Source organism: Neocloeon triangulifer, unplaced genomic scaffold, assembly GCF_031216515.1.
Source record: "Neocloeon triangulifer isolate White Clay Creek 2 clone unplaced genomic scaffold, ASM3121651v1 ptg000014l, whole genome shotgun sequence".
NCBI lineage: Eukaryota > Metazoa > Arthropoda > Insecta > Ephemeroptera > Baetidae > Neocloeon > Neocloeon triangulifer.
Genome location: NW_026775556.1, coordinates 24,354,794 through 24,375,699, shown reverse-complemented (window position 1 = coordinate 24,375,699; position 20,906 = coordinate 24,354,794). Strand labels below are relative to the sequence as shown.

Sequence of the window (20,906 nt, the reverse complement as noted above, 5' to 3'; positions counted from 1 at the left end):
TTTGAAAACTTTATCTTTTTGCAGCACCATAGATACGCCACAGTGGAAACTACAACATTTATGATGTTTTGAATAGTTTTTGGCCGAAGCTTTATCGTGACGAAATCGTCCAGTTTTTGGTTGCTTGTAGCGTGAACGGAAATGGTACAGGATGTTTTGATATCACTTTTCCATTGGTGGAGAAATTTCATCAACCAATTTTCATATATTAAAAAATATTTAAAAAAAAAACTTCTCAAGCAAATTTAGACTGGGCTGACAAATTGTATGTATATTTAAGCTGTGGCCTCCCAGATTGTTCATCTAATTTTGATTTAATATTTTTATTCAAAATTCGATACTCGCATGATAATGAACCCTCAGACAAGATGATACACTATAATTAATATTATATTTCTCCTCAAGGAGACAATACGATTTTTGCAACAAAACCGACCTAGTATGAATCAACTCCCAAAGTACAATTTTGCAGGCTGGCTTATTTTCAATATATCTCTTCTATCATCTGATAAAGCAGCAAATGATGCGCTGCGCAGACGGAAATGGTATGTCATAAAAGTTTCCGTGCTTTTTAAGTAGCAACAATGAATGCTCACAGCATCAATATTTTCAGTCCTACGCGTTTAAAACAATTAAAACAATCAACCTCCCCATTAACATTTTTTCCAACATTATAACTCAAATATGGTTTATTTTATATTATAAGTACAATTTATTTAAATTATTAATTTTTTTTGTTTTTCAATTTTAGAGGATTTCAAAATATATTTTTATTAAATTCTACTGCCACTAGATTCCGCTGTTGAACTAAATCCAAGAATAGTTACAAAGTTGCAAGAATGCGTCGTGAAAATGATGTGAAATAACTAATGGATATAAGAATGAAAATAATTTCTCCAGAATGACGTTAAATGTCTGTGAACACACAAAATTTTAATTTATAACTTAGATAAAATATAAACTGGTTGTCTGAAGCTGGTGAACTACCGTGTTTCTGAATTGCATAATCGTCATTATTTTAAAGGAAATAAGTCGGTCTAAAATTGAATGCGTCTCTTTTGTCACCGATCGATAATATTTCTGATTGTTGAAGATCCACTGATGTTGAAATTATGCAATTTCAACTCCGAAGCGCATTGCCGGTTACATAATTTACAGACAGAAATATAATATAGATTTACTTCGTAATCTTTATTTTATCATTGCATCAAATTATTCAATTGCACGATAAATTAATTTGTCAATAAACTAACTGAAACTAAACAATAAAAAATAAATACACACTTGCTAGTTTTAGATTCATAAAAATTAAACAATTTATTTTTCACTTCAAAACATTGTAAGTGAAAAAAGTGCCTAAAGCACTGAGATAGTTTGTGCTTCTATTTTTATGAAATTTTAATCAAACATCATAAACATAATTAAAATAAAAACTTATTTTAGAATTTAAAATCAATCCTTTACAGTTGCTCACTGTAAATTTTTTTCTCATCAAGAGCGTTGCTAGAAAGAAAATTACTTCCACTTAAAAACTTCCTGAAAATAGATATAAATAACAAAATCACCTCGCAAAGGAATCTCATTAATCTCCAGCAGCTGTTATCATTGAATACAAAAATGTTTTGATCAACATCAAATTCCAGGCAGGATTCGACGTAAGGACCGTCGGGTTGATTCGTAGACCACGGAGCGTTTGCAGGAATCAATGTTCCACTGGGACACCAACCATATGATCGAACGCATCCAACTCCATTCGAAGTGCCTGAACTCCACAAATTCATTGGGTACCAATACGCACCTTAAATATTCATGAAACAATTACTAATTGATTTTAAAATATACAAACACACATACTAGAGGAAAATATTTGAAACGTTCTCAATAATAGTAATAATAATAATTTTTATATAATTATAATAAATAATAATAATATTTGTTCACTAATATAAAACGTTTTCTTTATCAAAATTTCACTAATGGGTCTATTGAAATGTAAATTATGATTTACTCAGAAAGCCATTTTTGATGCAAACTGCCTCTGCATTTGTCTCCATAGACACAAGTTCCATTCCAAACTTGCTGCACTCATTGTATGCATCTTTGTAACTTTTCTTAAGAAAATATTTGACAAATTTGAATTTCATCAGATATAAATTGCAGGTTTTTGCATACGGAATCTTTATGAAGAAAATATTTTCGACCACAGAATGTTCGAAACTGTCCGTCTGGTCCTGATTTGAAACATTTTAAATTTTTCATTTACTTTTTTTGTACTACGTACCGCTCATAGCATTAAACTGGCTCACTTTTGCTGGCTGCGGATAAATATTCATGAATTAATAATAAATAATAATTATTCAAATAATTTAAAATACATCGGTGATGTTGTTGTAGTCGTAACAGCTGACTGCATTACAAGGTTTTGCCGGCATCTGCCAATTTAAATTAAAATTTAAAACGCTTTTTTATCTTATTAATTTACTTCGCAAATATATTTATAACTGGTGCCACAAGCTGCATCAAAGAGGTAATTTTGATCTTTTGCTAAGGTTGCTGTGGGAGCAAAGCGGGACGCAACACACCACTGGGTTTCGTCAATATTATTAGGTTCTCCAGCCAACCTAATAAATCATTAGGTTTAGATTTTTTGACAAGGCTGTCCAATATTCTGTAACCATTTCGTGTCGTTTCTGAGGATGGACGCGCCTGACGAGCAGAACTTGTAGCGGAAGTTGCAATCTAGTTGGGTGCCGCTGGTCCAAAACTCTGAAGTGTATTTCAGCAGTGCTATTTGACACGAATTAAAATCAGGCTGAAATGATAATTTTCAAAAAGGGCTTTCAACGCACTGTCATTTTTGTTGAGCTCGTAAATGCATCTCATCTTGGCGTCGTCCTCAATTGAAACCAACTGCATCCCTAATCTGCAACACATTGTATTTGCCGCGTCCCAACTCAACTATATTTTTAACAGTAATTAATTAAAACTCGATTGGAAATACGAATTTTTTTAAACAAACCGTGTTCACAGAAAACATGAAAGATTTGCCGCAGCCTGTTGCATACCGTCCGTAATTGAGGGTTTCTGTGGAAATATTTACTGTTTATTTTTCCGATACATATTTTCCAATTTTGTACCGAGAATTTCTCCTTTAGAGTTGAATAATGTTGTCTGTAATTAACAAAAATTAAAACAAAATTAACCTCCCTATAGATTAGAATAATATAATAATTGCATACATCATTTTTGCAATTTGATTTACTAGGACAAGTTGGGGTGCAATCAGGAACTACTCCCTTGAAGAAAAGAGAAATTGAATATTTAATATTTATTCTGTCGAAGGTCAATTGTTTACTTTGCATATGAAATTTTGGGTGTTACTGCATGTGAGGTCGTTAAAACCAATATTTTGTGGAGCCACGTCTAATTTAATTGTGACGCATCGCTCAGTTAATGGATGAGACGGCTCATTTGGGCTCCAGTTGGAGAAATTTTGGTACAGAAGCGTGTTTGTGCTGCAAAAACCGTAGGTCAACTCGCAACCAAAACCGTCGTTAGTTCCGGAAGTCCAGTAATACGTGTTGGTTTCTTTAAACTCCGCTTTTTTTAATTAAGAAATGTATGTGAGCATTTAGTTCTAAAGTAATTGTTAAAAAAATGCCTTTGTTCGTTTCGGCAATGCACCCCAATTCATTGTAACTGTCAATACTGAGCAGTTTCAATCCATATTTGCAGCACTCGGTTTCCGCGTCCACTTTGCTTTTTCCAACTTTGCTTATGAAATATTGTTTGCCACACGCTTGTCTGAAAGTTCCATCAGCACTTGCTGGAATATTAAAATTATTTCACTAAAATGCTATTTTTCTTATATTTCCAAAGCAAACTTTTCCAATTCTTTGACAAGTTGACTTTAGCAGCTTCCGGTTGGCAGGTGAAATTGGGACAACTCGGCATTGAACATCCTGGCTCATAAGTCTAAAATTCTAAATATTTTCCTTCATTTTACAATCAATAATTTTAATACTTCGCAAATGTATTTAGTTGAATAAGTCAAGCAAGGTACGTCGTTGAAGAAAACGTTTTTGGGTGGCGTGCCTGAAGACACATCCATTTCAACGCAGTTTTCATTGTTTCCATAGTTGTCCGGCTGCCCTGCTCCCCATTTCAAATCTGACGAGACATTTTTTGTTGTGGTTGCCGTGCACCAAACGAACCAGTTTTCATGGTATTGGTCACTGGCAGCAGTCCAATATTGTCCCCCAAAACCACCGTAGTTTGATCCTTTAAGTGAAAGTTAACACCCATTGTCAGACTTTGATTAAATTAATCTTTCTCACTGGCGATCATTGAGCTCAAGCACAACGTCTCCTGAGCATTCTCAATGCTCAAAAGTTGCATGTTCCGTTTGCAGCACTCGGAGGCTGCGTCTGGCCACGTTTTCTAGTAAAGTTTTGCGCGTTGAAAACACAAAATTATTAAAAAAAATTAAAACGTACTGCTGCGTTGCTGAAGTAATACATCCTTCCGCATGCAAGTCTTAACTGGCCGTCGATCGACGCCGTAGCTTAAGATTTTAAATTCAATTTTTTTATATTGTAGAGGGACAAGTACATAAAATATTATCTTACAGTTGATGTAACCATTTAAATCCAAAAAAGATGGCTTTATAAATTATGATTAATTTAAATGGGAAATTTTTAATTACAATTCCAAATACATTTTTCTCGCACGTGTACGGCAAGCAGGGCGGCTTTGTAGTTGTTGTTATGGGCGTCTATTTAAACAATAACAATTCATATTATTTTCCATAACATTTTTTTTAACCTCGCAAACGTATTTCAAACTCGAAGCGCAACTGACGTCGCTCAGCACGTTGTTGTTAATAGGCCCTGTGGAGACCTGAATCGAGGTGCAGTCCTGCGTCTCCCCAGCCAATCCTATTCCACTCGGCTCATTAGATTTCCACGTCAGATTTCCCAGTGCAGTCAAATTTCCAGTGCACCATAAAAATGTATTCTGCTTTCCGTAGTCGCTCAGTGAAGTCAGGTACTCTCCAGGTATGCCAGAACTATCGGGACCTTTGTAAAAAAAAATCGTTTTACTTAAAAATTATTAAATATACAGTATATATTTAAAAAAAAAATAATTTATATATTATTCGATTACTGTTCATAAAATCTGAAATGCAAGTCATACGCTGCCACGATTCTATCGTGATAAATTGCATCCCCAATGAGCAACAGTAACTGGCAGCATCAGTCCAATTTTTCTGTTCATCATGCTTTTATTAGTTATATCATAGAACATTTTTGGTGATTGACTTACAAAATCTGAACTAAACAAATACAGCCTGTCGCAGACTGGTCTCAAAACTCCATTCGTAACCGCTTTTGCTGTTTACAATCAGAATGAAAATGTAGTGAATTAATTTTAATTCTTTTTTCATACGATCAACTTTTCCAGTGGTTTTATCCAGTTTGCTCGGCTAATCAAAATTAAACATTATATCTATATTTTGTCTTTCCCTGAAATTGTATTTGAATGAAATGAAGTTTCTTCTTTCATTGATAATGTGGACGTTTTAATTTGTATGTTTTTATTTAAGATGTATTAATTTTTTAATGTTTCACGGGGGAAAATTGGTAAAATCTAAAATAAATAGCTACGGAAAAATTATTTTGTTATTGGTAATTGGTACATACTTTTCAAACGTCAACTCTAAAAAGATATTATTTTGAAATTCGACGACATACGGATTTTGGACCTAACTGAAAAATTAATTGATTTCTTACATCAGGATTGCATGTAAAGGGTAGACACGGTGGCAACGTGGTTGTTGTTGTGGTTGTTGTGGTTGTTGTAGTGGTTGTTGTAGTTGTTGTTGTGGTTGTTGTAGTTGTTGTTGTAGTTGTTGTTGTGGTTGTTAGTGTGGTGGTTGTGGTTCCGGTTGTTGTACTTGTCGTAGAAATTGGCGTGGAAGTGCTGGTTGTTGATGCCACAGTAATAGGCAATGTAGTGGTGGTGGTCGTACTGGTCGTGGAGATGGGAGGTGCAAAAGATGTTGATGTTTGCGTCACAGATAAAGTTCCACTGCTGGTTAGTTCTGGGGTTGTCGTGGAGATCACTTCAACCAGTGGTGTCTCCATAGTTGGTTGAGTAGTAGCTTCACTCGTTGGTTCTGAACCTTTTGGAAATGAATACTAGATTTTGATTTCTAAAACACCAATTTTTTTTAATAATAAGCTTAAAACACTAGAAATTAAGTTACATAGAGAAACATTATTTGGAATTTGACGCATCGCGGATAAAATAAACTTTTTAATTATTTTATATGTTATTTAATTAAATGTGGACGATAAAAAAACATCCAAATCACATTTTATATATTTTGAAAATTACTTGTATCTGGGGCTTGAGATGCTTTTTCTGTTGATTGCAGAAACAGATCTGTTGAAGTTTCTAAAAATGTCGTTGTTGCCTACAGGGATTAAATTAAGATATCTTCACAAGTTTTTTCCAGTTTATGATATTTCTATTTTATACCTCTTTGATGGAGACAGAAGTTCTCTTTGTTGTAGTTGAGTTTTTCGTAACTTTTTTCTCCTCGCATTTTTTAATGCTACTTGAACAGCACTTTTGAATGAAGATACGTCTTTGATTCTTTTTTACTATTATAATTTACTTATTAAGCTAAGAAACTTATAAAATTTTATTATTGTTTTACTGTTGAATATTTTTATTTTTACTATGGACGGACTTATAGCGGCAGTTTCGTTTATCTATTGAAATTATAAAATTAATATTATGTAAATCAATGCCAAAAACAGATTTTTTTAATTTAAAAATACCAATATCATGCAAAACGCAGCTGCTGAGAGATAATTCACCCAATGCATATCTGTCTCACAGGTAGAAGAAACACTAATTATCTCCGTAGTGTACTTTAAGATTATTAAAGATGAGTCAGTATTATTTTGTTTTTATTTTTAAAATTTTTCAGTTGAAACAAAAAGTTTTAATTCATTCAAACACTCAGATTCCTAGATTTTGTTTAAAAAAACGCAGCAGACATTTTAAAAAGATAATAGATTTTGCAGTACCATACGCCAAAGGGAGGACTAGAAATTTTTTTGGTGGACGGATGCGTTGCTTGCAGCGTGAACGGATATGGTGAAGGATGATTTAAAATTCATTTTTAAGTTGGGCATCAGTGTTATTAAAATTTATTTTCATATTTTTAATCTCTTGATACAAAATTTACAACTTAATTTTTATCCAAATTTTTATTTTCTACTGTCCCAGTTGTTGGAAGACAATAAATTTTAATTTTGATATTATATTGCAATTTTCAATAACATTTGATACTCACCGAGTAAATTATCCCCTACGTGATTGAATTAATTTTTGTGCGTTCCTCGAATTTCTTCAAAGTGATAATACGAGTCTTGCAAAGAAGCCAACAACATTAGTACTTTGCAGGCTTGATTGCGATATAGCTCTGCGCTTTCCTCTGAAAAAGCAGTGACTGATGCGCTGAGCAGACGGAAATGGAACGTCATAAAAGTTTGGCGTTTTTAAGAGGAAATCACCAAATATATTCACACACAGCATCAATCTAGGGTGTCAGTAGAATCAATCCTACAGGGCATAAACATTCAGCCTGACGCAGATAAATAGCAATTATTACATACTTTTCTCAACATGTCATCACTGTTAGGAATATAATTAACATGCTGTATTTTGCACGTAGAATGTTTTTTTAATTATAAATATTTTATAATTGAAAATTAATAGGAAAATTAACTTATTAAAATTACTTAATTTTGATTAAAAAAAAAAGAGAAAAAAATCAATAAATCAATTATTGAAATAGAGAGAAGAATTAGGCAGAAGAATCAATGCAGTTTGGCTTGGATGCTTTAATACAAGCATTTTTATTCTTTGTTAAAAATTTTCATTTTAGCAACAATTTTATATCCTTATTCACTCGCCCAAATCCTCTTGAATAAATTTTAAAATGGTCAGTGAGATTTTTTTTATCTTATTGTAAACCTAGGGAATTTACAATGTCTTCAATGATTATGTCACTATTTATTTCGTTGTTTGCTGCGTGAACAGAAATGGTATACATGATAATGTATGTAATCAATTAATCATTTTTCCGGAAGAGCCGAGATAGATATGCTATCGATTAATTATCATAACATTATTCTGATATTTTAAAAGCCTTTCATTTGTAAAAAAAAAAAAAAAAAAAAAAAATAGACTTATATTTTCAATCCCAATCTTTTAGCTCTAGTCTCCCTTTTTTATAATCTTTACAAATTGTATTTCCAAAATTTATATACTCAGCTAGGAAAGGACTCCTAGACAAAATAATAGCCTATAGAGAATATGATTTTTGCTACAAAATCGAAAGCATTGACTGACTACCAAGTTTTACAGACAAGCTTATTCGCGATATCTCTGTTGCCTTCTGTTAAACAAAATGATGTGCGGCGCAGACGGAAATGGAAACGTCATTTCCGTTCAATACTTTAAAGAGGAAATGTTCAAAGCATCATTTTACGAGATCAAAAAATTTTTACCACAGTTTAATTAGTCCTTCAACGTACAAAAATTTGGCAACGCTATTTTATGTTCTTCTCAAAATTGTAGAATTATTGAAGCACACTTTTATCATAGAATTTAATATGTTAAATACCAGTTTTAGACTCAATTTATTAAATTCAGGTTGAAAATAGTTCAGTAATTTATGATGTAAAAAATTTCACATCACTTGTTATGTACAAAAAAATCAAAATTTTTAATGGACAGGTGAGAAGGTATAAATTAATTTCTTTATATTTTCAAAATATTTAGTATTGATCACTCATTTATCTCAGGCAGATTATTAAATAATGAAAATTGACACACTAAACACAACTTCACAGAATTACTATTTTATTTTTCAAACTCAAATGCATTTTTTTTTTTTTTCAAATATTTAACTCAAACTTCAAGAAATGATAATTTTCTTCTTTTTAAACTCATCAAGAGCGTTCCTATCAAAATAAAAAAATCATGCAATTAAGAAAGTAACAAAATGACGAAAAAATAATACCTCGCAAAGAAATCTTGCTCCATTCAAGCAAGCTGCGTCATTGAACTTTGATTGTGAGAGGTCATTTGCGTCGAAATTGAGCACTATGCAGTTTTCATGATATGGGGCGCTCGGCTCATTAGAAAACCAAACCGAGTCCGCACTCAAAAGAGTTCCTTTGGGGCACCACCCAAATCCTGGAACACACCCAACTCCATTTGAAGTTCCTGACGTCCAAAAGGTAACCGAACCCCAACCGGCACCTTAAATTCATGAAAAATACACATTTTTTATTTTCTAAGATGACATTTTTTTTTTAATTTTCTCCCAATCTTTATTTTTTGATGAAATCAGATTCGGCTTCATTAATATAAGCAATTCTACTATTTCTGCATGATATAGTTGCTCATCTTCACCAAGGAAGCCGGATTTTATTTCATCAAAAAATGAACACCTTGAGTGACAGCTACAAGAATCTGGAGATTTTTTTTAAACAAAATCTGTAATTTACTCTGAAAGCCTTTTATAATGCATTCTTTTTCAAAATTTGTCTCCACAGAAACCAATTCCATTCCATATTTGCAGCACTCGTCGTAGGCTTCTTTGTAATTTTTCTGTCGGAAAATTAGAAAACTCCAGTTTTAAATGCAAAATAATGTTTTCATTACTGATTCTGTATGGAGAAAATATTTTCGACCACAGAATGTTTGAAACTGTCCATCTGGTCCTAAATTAACCTATTGAAAATTTGCTAACATTCTTTTTAGCACTAACCGCTCATAGCAGTAAACTGGCTCACTTTGGCCGGCTAACGATAACAATTACATTTATAAAAATTTAAGAAAAATTAATATTACGTCAGGGACGCAGTTATAATCGTAACAGCTGACTGCTGTGCATGGTTTGGCCGGCATCTGCAAAATTACAATTTTTTCCTAATGCAACAACATATTTTTTACAACTACCTCACAAATATATCTATATTCGACATTACAATCTTGATCAAAAAGGTTATTTTGATCTTTCGCCAAAGTTTCGGTTGGTGCAAATCGAGACGCAACACACCATTCATTTTCATTATAGTTATTAGGGTCATTTGGTGCCCTAGAAAATAAACCCATCAAGGGGATATTTTTTAGGAAAGGATGATTAATTTAAAACCATTTTGAGTCATTTCTGAGTATGGACGCGCCTGACGAGCAAAATTTGAATCTGTAGTTGCAATCCTGTTGGGTTCCACTTGTCCAAAACTCTGATGTTTGTTTCAGCAAGGCTGTATAAAAGATTATAAAAAATTAAAAATGTGAACTGATGCGTTAAAAAAAAACATCTCAGCCTCCTCACGTACTATCGTTTGCGTTGGTCTCGTAAATGCATTTCATCTTTGCATCGTCCTCAATCGAAACCAACTCCATTCCTAATTTGCAACACATTTCTAGAGCCCTGCTCCAACTTAACTGGAAGACGAATTAAACATTTTTCAAAATTAATAAAGAGAAAAATAAAACAATCGTTATATACCTTGTTTGCAGAAAACAAAAACGATTTGCCGCAGCCACTTCCATACCGTCCGTAAATGTGGGTGTCTTGAAAAAAGATTTAAATTGTAATTTAAATTTTATAATTTGATTCTTTCTTACCAAGGAGACCTCCCTTTGAGTTAAATAATGTTTTCTGGTTTAAAAATAAATAAATAATTAATTATTCAATTATTTTATATTTAAAGAAAATCACATCTTTGGTGCAATTTGTTTTATCGGGGCACGTCGGGGTGCAATCTGCAACATCACCCTTTTACGACATTTGTTTGTGAAAAAATCAACTTTCATTTTATGACTCTAGTTATACTTCACAAATGAAATAGCGGCCCTCAGTGCAGGAAAGGTCGCCAAAACGAATGCTCTCTGGGTTGCCGTCTAATTTCATTTCCAAACAGCGTTCAAATAAAGGATGCGATGGCTCGTTTGGCCAAAAGTTGGAGAAGTTTTGGTAAAGGAGTTTGTTTGAACCGCAAAATCCGTACGTAAACTCGCAGCCAAAACCATCGTTAGAAGCTGAAGTCCAGTAGGAATTTTTGTAGTCTCCGAATTCCGCTTTTAGCGATGGAAGTTAATTACACACATTAAAAAAAAAAAAAAATGTTAATACCTTTGTTCATATCTGCAATGCACTCTATTTCCTTGTAACTGTCAATACTGAGCAGCTTCAACCCATATTTGCAACACTCGGTTTCCGCCTCAGCCTTGCTTTTTACAATTTTACTCAAAAAATATTGTTTCCCGCATGCACGTCTGAAGGTTCCATCGTCACTTGCTAGGATATTTAAATAATTTTTATAAATTTCATTTTTCAATTATTTCTTGAAAAATACAAACTTTTCCACTTTGTTGACAACTCAACCTTCGCTGCTTCCGTTTGGCAGATGCCATTGGGGCATTTTGGCATGGAACGTTCGTAAGTCTGAAAGTATTAATAATATTTTTGCTGGCATGTGACGAAGATAATCGATAACTTACTTCACAAATGTATCTATTTTTTACATCCAAGCACGCGCGGTCGTTGAAGTAAACATTGTTGGGTTCTACGACCCATTCAATGCAGTTTTCATTGCCCCCAGCGTTGTCTGGCTGCCCCTCGCCAAATTTGAATTCAGACGTGATATTTTTTGTTGAGCTAGCCGTGCACCAAACGAAGTATTTTTCGTGGTATTCGTCACTTCCAGCGGTCCACCAGCGCGACGCAAAACCGCCGTAGTTGGGCCCTTTCGATGAAGGATTATTATTCAGAGACCTTTAAATTAAGTAATATTTCTCACTGGCGATCATTGAGCTCAAGCACAACGTCTCCTGAGCGTTCTCAATACTCAAAAGTTGCATGTTCCGTTTGCAACACTCAGCGGCTGCGTCTGGCCATGTTTGCTGCACAATTAATTCCATGAATTAAATACAAAATTTATTATTCTTTCATTAAATTTTGGGTTTTATAAGCGTTAAGATTGAAATTTCAAAAATTATATATTTTACTTCGGTGTTGCTAAAAAAATACATTCTTCCACATGCAAGTCTCAATTCTCCATTAATGGGCGCATTAGCTATTATTTTCATATGAAATGTTTTTTTCCCGTCTTTTTTTTATGATTATTTACGATTTATGTATTCCTCCTTGTCCAAAAGCGACGACTTAAAAAAGAATGTTAAATTAATTGAAATCAATTTTCCTGTTCATTTTAACACATTTTTCTCGCATGTGTACGGCAAGCAGGGCGGCTTTGTTGTAGTTGTGTATGGCGTCTTTTTTATATAATTGATTAATAAATTATTATTTTCAATATTTTGATTTATTTACCTCGCAAATGTATTTTAAACTTGAATCGCAACTGACGTCGTGCAGCACGTTGTTATTAATAGAACCTGCAGAGACCTGAATCGAGGTGCAATCTTCCTCTTCTCCAGCCAACCCTTTATCGCTCGGCTCACCAGATTTCCATGTCAGATTTCCCAGTTGGGTTAAATTCCCGGTGCACCACAAAAATTCACTTTCCTTTTGATAATCGCTCAGGGAGGTCAGGTACTCGCCAGATATTCCGGAACCTTCAGGACCTATTTTGGCGCAAAAGTTGATTTAAAATTTATTAATGGGAAATTTTCAATACTGTTCATCAAATCTGAAATGCAAGTAATGCGTTGCCACGACTCTATCGTGATCAATTGCATCCCTAATGAGCAGCAGAAACTAGCAGCATCAGTCCATTTTTTCTGTCAGTGCGGGAATTTCACAATATTTATGGAAATTTGTAACAAATGCGCGCTCACCAAGTCTGAGCTAAACAAGTAAAGTCTGTCACAGGCAGATCTCAAAACTCCACTTGTGACTGCTTTTGCTGTGAAATTTGATAATAATACTCTGCAAACATATAGTAATTATGTTTCTTTGAATTTCATTACGATCAACTTTTCCAGTTGCAACATCCAGTTTGCTCGCCTGAATGAAAAAATTAATTAATTAATTAATTTTGCATTTTGCTTTGCAATTTATCACTAAAAGAGAAAATTATATATATGATATTCCAAAATTATTTGGAATCACGTAGAATCTAAATTACATTTCCTTACATCGGGAGTGCATTGGAAGGGGAGGCAAGGTGGCAAGGTTGTAGTAGTTAAGGTTGATGTTATAACAGTAGAGGTCGAAGATGACGTTGAAGACTCTATTACTGATAGCACAGTGCTGGGCATGGTCGTAGTAGTTGGAGTGATTATGGTGGGCGCTAGAATTGAAAATATTGCAGTGATTTTTCCCGCTGATGAACTGAAGTTTCACTGTTTGTAGTTGGTGGATCTGTCGTCATTGGTACTGCAGTTTCTTCATTAGGTTGATCAGATGCTTTGAAAATACAAAATATGACAGGTTTGGTCAAATTAATTTTACCACAAATTAAATTTTTTTGTACCCAACATAAAAAAAAATATATCTTATGTTTTTCCAATTTTTTTATTCTAGATTAACTATTTTATACTTTTGCAGTGGAGAAAGATAAGAATAAATTAAGATATGATGGAAGTTGATACTTGCAATATTTGAATTATTTTTGGATGGTTTTTATAATTAAAATACCTATTTGTTGTTCTTCAGTTGTTATTTCTTTGGATTGAATAGATGTCATCTCACGTACGGTTGTTTTCTATACAATAATTATTTCCTCTTAATTGGATAAAGGCTCCTCTACAAATAAATTAATTTTACTTGTAGAACGATATTCGTGGTTTTAAAAGACAAAGACACGTTTGCAGTTGTTGTTTTTTCCTGGCAGCTCTGAAATCCACTTGAGCAGCATTTTGAAATCAAGACGCGGTTTTGCGGCCTTTTAGCTTTTAAGGTTGAATATTAAAAAAATTTATTCATTGCATAAACTTGATGATGGCACCTGTGATAAAGTTTATTCTAACTATGGATGGGTTTAACACGGCATTTGCGTCAATCTAAAATGTGCAAATTCATAATATTTATACGTTTTAATTTAAGAAAAGAAACAAGAACAAAAAAAAATTAGTTACCAGTATAATTCCCAAAGTGGTTGCGGAGAGCAGTGTGATCCAATGCATGATCAATGTGTTCATGGGCAGAGAACTATTGCGTCTGACAGCACGACAAATTTGTGCGGTGTGTGATTCATTTCAGAGTGAAAGTGGAGAAATGACGTGCACATGAGTTATATTTATTCGAGAATATAAAATGTAACCGTTAAAAAAATTGTGATTTTCCAACGAATATTCCCATTAAATTTTTGCAAAGTTGAAATTATTTCCTATGATAATTACATTTTGATTCATTCATTATCCTTGAGTTTGTTTGAATTTAAGCTTTTTCATATTTTAGTAGCACGATTGAATCGTAACTTTGACAGTTTTATTCATTTTCAATGCTCATGCGCGTTGTAAAAAACTGCAGCTTGAAAATTGTACGTTAGCATTGCTCTTTTTGTGAAGTGCATTTGGTAATGGTGAAGGGAAAATTTCATAGAACGTGGAAAAATCTATATTTTATGTACAGTGTCAAATTGAAATATTAACAAACAAAAAAGTACATATCTGATTGGTCCAAATGAAGAATAATCCTCTGTTTAATATGCACGAAACATTTTTCTACTGTGTGATTCATTATTTATTCTCCATTCGATACACAGTCCTGAATTAAAATGAAGAAAAAAGTACAAAAAAGCTGAAAATTCATATGAAAAGTAAAATGAGACACATACTGTTAACGGCTGCATATTAAATAAATGTTTGCGAGATTTAAAAATGTAAAATAATTTATATTCTTTAAAAAATTCAAGAACAAAAATTAATTAATAAGACCCTCTTGCCTTTTTCTTTTCTTTCACATTTAAATGATTTTTTTTCGCTCAAAAATTCAATTCTCAATTTATTTTCATTAGTTATTCATTCTAACTCTCCAATGCACAAATAACTAAACCACAAAAGACAAGCCATTTTCAGTCACACTTTGGATCCTTGTGATTTATTGGGTTTGTGATGCACTGGCAAATATTTCGCTGAGAGGATTATTGCAGTAAATGATTTAAAATATTTTCCATTTCAAATTTCTTTTATTGATCTTGAGATAAAAATTTTCAAATAATTGGCCCCTGCAAAAAATATTTTAAAAATAACATACAAAGTAAAATTTTACTTTCAAACCTCGCAAATAAATCTTAATGGATGTTGAAAGACGTAATCGGCAAATGTTGTTGTTGACCCAGGACTAAAATTCAATAATAATGTCACTTCAACTCCGCTGGGCTCGTTCGTGCCCCTAGTTGAAGTTTAAATTTAGATTATCTTCAACTGGTTTATTATTGAGGTACCATCTGGTGTCATTTGCATAAATATAAATTCCAGTGTCTGGGCAAAATTCAAATCGACTTCGGCAATCCTGAGAACTAGCGCTCGTGTAGAAAGAATCAGTGTATTTCATATCAACTAAAAAGCAGTGTATATTTTTTTTTCAAATGTTAAAATTAAGAGGTTTTTAGTTTTACCGTTATTAAGATTGGTTAAGCATTGCAGTTCGGAATTGTCATTAAGGGTCAAGAGTTGCATGCCCAGAGCACAACACGTTTTGAACGCACCATAATAGTCCATCTAATTTATTAAGGAAAATTATTGAGCTGAATTTGACAATTATGTCGATTTTACAGTATTGGTGCTGAATAAATATCGCCGGCTACAAGTGTCTCTCCACGCTCCGTATTGGTTTGGAGATAAAATCTGTCCCTTATTGTTGAACAATGTGGTCTGAATAAAATGTTAAAAGATCATAGAATTATTCGGAATGATTAATCCAGCTTTACATTTTTTGTGCACGTTTTAATGGGACACATTGGCTTGCATTCTGGAACGGATCCCTGTAATCGGATAAAGTCAATAAATTTTTTTCATCATTTATCATTCAAGGATCGACTGAAAAACTCGTATTTAATTTTTTTGAAGTTCTTGAAACTATTAACTTTTTAATGAAAGGCTGAAGTTTTAAATAAAATCTAAAGCATTTGATTTTCTTTCACCTCGCATATAAACCAATGGTTTGTATGGCATCCGCAGTCATGCAAAACAGGAGCACCCAAAGCGGCGCCCCCCATTTGAACGCAGGCGCAATTTTCCACTCCTGGGTTTCCAGGTTCCCCTGGACTCCAGGGAATTCCATTTGCGAAAATCTGTCCAGAGGGACACCAACCCCATGTTTTTTGGCAGCCAATACCGTCTGAAGTTCCTGACGTTCTGATGATTGTGGAATTCGTATCCAGATCTTTTAAATTAAAAATAAGCGGATTTAATTTTTAATTTTTTTTAACAACGTACTGAAAACATCTTTGGTGAAACAATTGTATTCGTCCAATGATTCAATTGAAAAAAGTTGCAAACCCATTTCACAACACAGTTGCATAGCTGATTGGAAAGTTGTCTAAAAAAAATTATCGATTATCTTATAAAAATCCGTCAGCAAAAAAAATATAAACCGCAATTTTATGTAAGTAGTATTGCCTGCCACAGGCGCTTCTAAATATTCCATCAGAGGTGTCTGCAAGTTCATATTTAATTTAAAAATATCCAGAAAAATTTATAATTCCACGCACCTTTCCAAGCCAGAGATTGGACGTATTTTATTGGCTTTAGTAATAATTGAAGTTAATCAATAATAAAATTTAATTAAGTGCAAGACGTACATCTAGATCGCAGTTACTGTCAGGACATGCCACTGAAGTGCACGGAGGCTGAGCAGGTGCCTAAGAATGAATTAAATTTATTTAACTACTTTTAAATAAATCAAGAAAATACCTCGCAAAAAAATCGCCATCTTTCGCCACATGGAAGGTCATTGAAATAGCTGGTTGAGTTTGTGATAATCAATCGCACACAGTCCTGGCCGAGATTCAAACTGTTTGGTTGCCCTGATAACCTGAATTGACCAGAATTAATCGAATTTTTTTTTCTAGAAAATTTATACCATCGCGAGTCGTTCCGGTAAAGTTTTTCTCCCGATCCGCACCATTTGAATCTGTACTCGCAACCAGCATGCGTTGCACTAGTCCAAACTTGCATGGCAACAGGGGCTGTAAAAAACATTTTATTTTGCAAATTAAATCTATCAAAAATCCATACTCTCTTTATTTTTCATATCAAATAAAATTTGCATCTCTTCTTTTGTCTCCAAAGATACTAAACTCATTCCAATTCTGCAGCAAATTTGAAATGCCTCGTCAAACGTTGCCTGAAAAATTTTTTCTTTTAAATAAAAATCTATTTGATTTTTGATCATTCTTACTGCCGCTGAACTGAAGAGATAAGTTGTATCATTAACTGTTGTCCAGGTTCCATAAGAAGCCACGTCTGCAGAGAAAGGCATAAGATTTTTTATTTTAAATTTGGCCGAACTCATTATAAAATACCCAATAACTGGTTCTGACTATTGAACAGTGAAGCCTAATGTTGTCAAAAAATGAACTGTAATTTTTATTTCCTTTCAAATTATTAAATTTTTACATCCTTTGCGCAAGTGCTAGGGCAAATTGGAGTGCAATCGGGCACATATCCCTAAAAATGTCAATATTAACCTAGCCTAATAATACCAAAAATTATACTTCACAAATAAAAAGTTTTTCCTGGCTGCACGGAGCATCATTTAACTTTCCTGTGCCAGTGTAAATTTCAATGCACTGCTCTATTAAAGGAGTGTTGGGCTCTCCAGGGGACCAGAGATTTGAATTTGTCATTAATTTGTTCGAGCCACACCAGCCGTAGGAAAATTCGCAACCAAAACCAGTGTTTGTTCCAGAAGTCCAGTAATTACCTGTTCTCCGCACCTCGGCTGTTTCAAATTTATTGTATTAAATTTATTAAACATAAAGAAAAGGCAAATCCATTTGAAAATTTAACCGACCCGCTACAACATCACTTATGCAGTTCATTTCCTCGACGCTTTCCACGCTCAGTAATTTCAGCCCAAATTTGCAGCAAATCGTGAAAGCATCCTGTAGCGAAGCAGTGTAATTACTGAAGTAATACTGTTGGCCGCATGCACTGCGAAACTGTCCGTCGAAAGTGTCTAAAGAATTAAAATGTTTTGAAAAATTAATTTCTAGAAAAATTATACTTTTCCAAGCTTTTGAAAGCGCATTTTTTGCAGGATCCCTCACGCAGCTAAAGACTGGGCATTGTGGAAACAGACATTCAGGAGCAGTTGTCTAACATTTTGCAAGCTCTCTCGATTAATTTACTGTATTTTTATGTAAAGTTTCAATTTACCTCGCAAGCAAATCTGAGGTTAGCCATGCAGTTGCCGTCGTTTAAGGCAGCTCCGGTATTTGCGAGTATCATGCCACAATTTTCATTATTTCCAGCATTGTCAGGTTGACCGCCAGCAAAGAATAAAGAGTTTGTGGTAATTTTTATGTTTCTGCTGGAAGTGCACCAAGTGAAAACACCCTCCTGATATTGATCACTGAATCCAACCCATAGATGAATTGAATTTAAATTTGAGCCGTAACCAGGAACTAAATATTTTATTATTATTTCAAGAAAAAAATATCTTTGAATAATATGAAATATTTACTCGAAAATATTTTATTGAAGCAATTTCTCTGATCAACAGTTTCAAACACAACCAGACGCATATTTAGCTGACAGCATGCAGAAGCTGCAGCTTGCCAAGTTGTCTAATAAAATACAATTGTCGTGGGTAATTAATTCAATAATTAAATTAGCCTCTTATTTACCGCTAAATTGCTATAGTAATACATCTTGCCGCAAGATATTCTTAGCGCACCGTCAATTGAAGCATTTGCTGGAATGGTGAATCATGATGTAATTAATTTGATTTTTCATTAGTCTATATATTTAAAATATACGGTTTATATAGTCATCACTATCAAGCAAAGATTGCTGAAAAGTAGGTTACGTGTTTAGAAATGTTTTAAATACAAAAATTTTAAAATTTCAAACATTTTTTTCACATGTGTAGGGTAAACATGGAGGTTTCGTGGTTGTGGGTACAGGTACCTTAATTTTTGAGATAGAAATCAGCAATGACGTAATTATATTGAAAATATAATTTTTTTAACCTCGCAGATATATTTCTTTTTGGCTGAGCAATCAACGTCGCGGAGAGCATTTTTCTTTGGTTGGCCAAGACTGAGATTAACCGAAACGCAGTCCTCCTCCACCCCAAAGAAATCGGTCATGCTCGGCTCACCAGAAATCCAAGCAATGTTCTGCCCTATGGAAGTGTAATTTGACGAGCACCATGTGAAATTGTTGGCAATTTGGTAGTCAGACCCTGACGTGAAATATTCTCCAGGCAATCCAACGCCATCAATACCTTAAATTTTTTTCATCAAAGAGTTGCCTCGATGTTATCTTGGTTTTTACTATTCACTAGGTCAGCAATGCACACCAACTCCTCTTTTGTTTCGATGCTCAGTAGCTGCATTCCTAAAGAACAGCAGTAACTCGCAGCATCTGTCCAGTTTTTCTTCAGAATTTTAAGTTTTGAAGAAATCGTGAAAATAAATATTCTAATCATACCGAGCTCAATCCAAACACATAGAGACGATCGCACGCTTGCTGATAAATTGCATCAACTAACTTTGTTGCTAACGAGCATTTATATTATTCATTCATGCAAATCAAAATTAAAATTAAAAACATACTATCAACGATTCCATTTGAATTCAAATTGAGCGACTAAAAATGCACTTATAAACACTGCCTTTTTGTTGAAAAAATCAACTTACATTTACGGTGCAATCGTATTTTAAACAAGGGGGTCTTGTTGTTGTCGTAGTTGTTGTTGTGGTGGTGCTCGTGGTTGTCGTAGAAGTAGTGGTGGTTGAAGTTGTTGGAAGTGTTGTAGTTTTTACTGAGGTTATAGTGTTTCCATTTGTTACTACTTGCTGCCCAGTGGACGCTGTAGATGAAATTAAGGTTGGATTTTGAGGTCCGAGTGAGGTTACAGTTGTAACTCCGGCAGGTTTCGTGGTAATAACAGAGAGGGTAGTCGCTCCCTGCGCTGAAGTGGCAACTGGTGCTCCTACTTTGGTTGTTGTCAAAGAAATTGACCCTGATTTTATCGTAGTAGCGGCCAGTCCAGGTATGGTAGTTGTTATCTGCGTTCCACCATTTGTCAAACTGGGAGCCCCTGCTTTTGTGATTCCAGATATTGGCGACGTGACTACGGTCGTTAAAGCAATGGCATTGTTTGAACCAGTGCTGACGGGAGAACCAACTTTGGCCGTAGCTGTGTTTTGTGGCTGTGATGTGGAAAGCGTATTTTGACCTGGAGTTCCCAAAGGATCGACAGTGCTCGCGATTTGCTGGGGAAAATCAGGATTTAAATCCTGATATTAATTACTGTATTAATTACTGTATCAGCCACTGGCAAGTCGGAAATCGCTCCGGCAGGCACATCAGGAGAAGAAGCTCCTGTGCCATTTGTCGTCTCAGGGTTTAAGGATTGGGGATCGGCAGTGACATCACTAATTAAAGTTTTACCACTTCCTAAAATAAAATATTCATATAACAAAAAATAAATAAATGTGAAAGTGTAGAAACCCAAGCTTTGTTCTCGTTGAAAAAAAAATATGGTTTTTATTCACAAACAAACGGCTCTACAATTTTTTTCAACGAGGATTAAGCCTATGTTCTTCACTTCCACGATCTTCAACTTGAGTGCCAATTTCTTCAATAAAAAAAAAATGTATTTTTGGAAGAAAAAAAAAACTAACCATCAGTGTTTGCTGCCAAACTTTGATCCGCAGCACTGTTAGTTG

General features: G+C 34.0%; 6 protein-coding genes and 1 long non-coding RNA gene across 7 annotated transcripts in view; 1 reads left to right on the top strand and 6 right to left on the bottom strand.

Moving 5' to 3' along the window:
• LOC132201217 (uncharacterized) overlaps nucleotides 1–20,906 on the top strand; it is a 74,208-nt gene that overhangs the window by 26,923 nt on the left and 26,379 nt on the right. The window lies entirely within an intron of this gene.
• LOC132201914 (uncharacterized) lies at nucleotides 1,376–3,694 on the bottom strand. Its single transcript, XM_059628473.1, has 14 exons — nucleotides 3,685–3,694; nucleotides 3,356–3,600; nucleotides 3,240–3,296; nucleotides 3,138–3,171; nucleotides 3,020–3,084; nucleotides 2,850–2,958; nucleotides 2,676–2,787; nucleotides 2,483–2,621; nucleotides 2,376–2,432; nucleotides 2,282–2,315; nucleotides 2,173–2,231; nucleotides 2,009–2,111; nucleotides 1,566–1,798; nucleotides 1,376–1,503 (listed from the first exon to the last, which is right to left on the bottom strand). The coding sequence occupies exons 1-14, from the start codon at nucleotides 3,692–3,694 to the stop codon at nucleotides 1,492–1,494; spliced, it is 1,269 nt and encodes a 422-aa protein (XP_059484456.1). The 3' UTR covers nucleotides 1,376–1,491.
• Nucleotides 3,696–4,147, bottom strand: LOC132201706 (uncharacterized). The gene is made up of 3 exons (XR_009442297.1): nucleotides 4,025–4,147; nucleotides 3,885–3,975; nucleotides 3,696–3,826 (listed from the first exon to the last, which is right to left on the bottom strand). It is a non-coding gene; the product is annotated as an uncharacterized LOC132201706 (long non-coding RNA).
• Nucleotides 5,794–7,490, bottom strand: LOC132201913 (conserved oligomeric Golgi complex subunit 8-like). Its single transcript, XM_059628472.1, has 7 exons — nucleotides 7,370–7,490; nucleotides 6,849–6,941; nucleotides 6,725–6,779; nucleotides 6,544–6,668; nucleotides 6,400–6,478; nucleotides 5,997–6,184; nucleotides 5,794–5,955 (listed from the first exon to the last, which is right to left on the bottom strand). Exons 2-7 carry the CDS (start codon nucleotides 6,894–6,896, stop codon nucleotides 5,794–5,796), a joined length of 657 nt encoding a protein of 218 aa, XP_059484455.1. The 5' UTR covers nucleotides 6,897–6,941; nucleotides 7,370–7,490.
• Nucleotides 8,973–14,254, bottom strand: LOC132200541 (macrophage mannose receptor 1-like). Its single transcript, XM_059626066.1, has 30 exons — nucleotides 14,137–14,254; nucleotides 14,007–14,061; nucleotides 13,826–13,950; nucleotides 13,697–13,763; nucleotides 13,403–13,465; nucleotides 13,195–13,349; nucleotides 13,027–13,063; nucleotides 12,895–12,962; nucleotides 12,735–12,837; nucleotides 12,428–12,681; nucleotides 12,316–12,372; nucleotides 12,228–12,261; nucleotides 12,106–12,173; nucleotides 11,898–12,000; nucleotides 11,599–11,843; nucleotides 11,458–11,542; nucleotides 11,231–11,395; nucleotides 10,931–11,175; nucleotides 10,817–10,873; nucleotides 10,723–10,756; nucleotides 10,604–10,668; nucleotides 10,431–10,539; nucleotides 10,244–10,355; nucleotides 10,048–10,186; nucleotides 9,940–9,996; nucleotides 9,857–9,890; nucleotides 9,751–9,809; nucleotides 9,594–9,696; nucleotides 9,104–9,345; nucleotides 8,973–9,044 (listed from the first exon to the last, which is right to left on the bottom strand). Exons 1-30 carry the CDS (start codon nucleotides 14,197–14,199, stop codon nucleotides 9,033–9,035), a joined length of 3,015 nt encoding a protein of 1,004 aa, XP_059482049.1. The 5' UTR covers nucleotides 14,200–14,254; the 3' UTR covers nucleotides 8,973–9,032.
• Nucleotides 15,918–17,121, bottom strand: LOC132201908 (uncharacterized). The gene is made up of 8 exons (XM_059628465.1): nucleotides 17,087–17,121; nucleotides 16,918–17,038; nucleotides 16,806–16,865; nucleotides 16,716–16,749; nucleotides 16,599–16,660; nucleotides 16,441–16,543; nucleotides 16,146–16,387; nucleotides 15,918–15,986 (listed from the first exon to the last, which is right to left on the bottom strand). Exons 6-8 carry the CDS (start codon nucleotides 16,523–16,525, stop codon nucleotides 15,918–15,920), a joined length of 396 nt encoding a protein of 131 aa, XP_059484448.1. The 5' UTR covers nucleotides 16,526–16,543; nucleotides 16,599–16,660; nucleotides 16,716–16,749; nucleotides 16,806–16,865; nucleotides 16,918–17,038; nucleotides 17,087–17,121.
• LOC132201902 (macrophage mannose receptor 1-like) lies at nucleotides 17,436–20,317 on the bottom strand. The gene is made up of 13 exons (XM_059628451.1): nucleotides 19,872–20,317; nucleotides 19,788–19,821; nucleotides 19,663–19,730; nucleotides 19,507–19,609; nucleotides 19,200–19,456; nucleotides 19,081–19,137; nucleotides 18,987–19,020; nucleotides 18,855–18,922; nucleotides 18,692–18,794; nucleotides 18,385–18,632; nucleotides 17,623–17,673; nucleotides 17,529–17,545; nucleotides 17,436–17,469 (listed from the first exon to the last, which is right to left on the bottom strand). Exons 4-13 carry the CDS (start codon nucleotides 19,565–19,567, stop codon nucleotides 17,436–17,438), a joined length of 930 nt encoding a protein of 309 aa, XP_059484434.1. The 5' UTR covers nucleotides 19,568–19,609; nucleotides 19,663–19,730; nucleotides 19,788–19,821; nucleotides 19,872–20,317.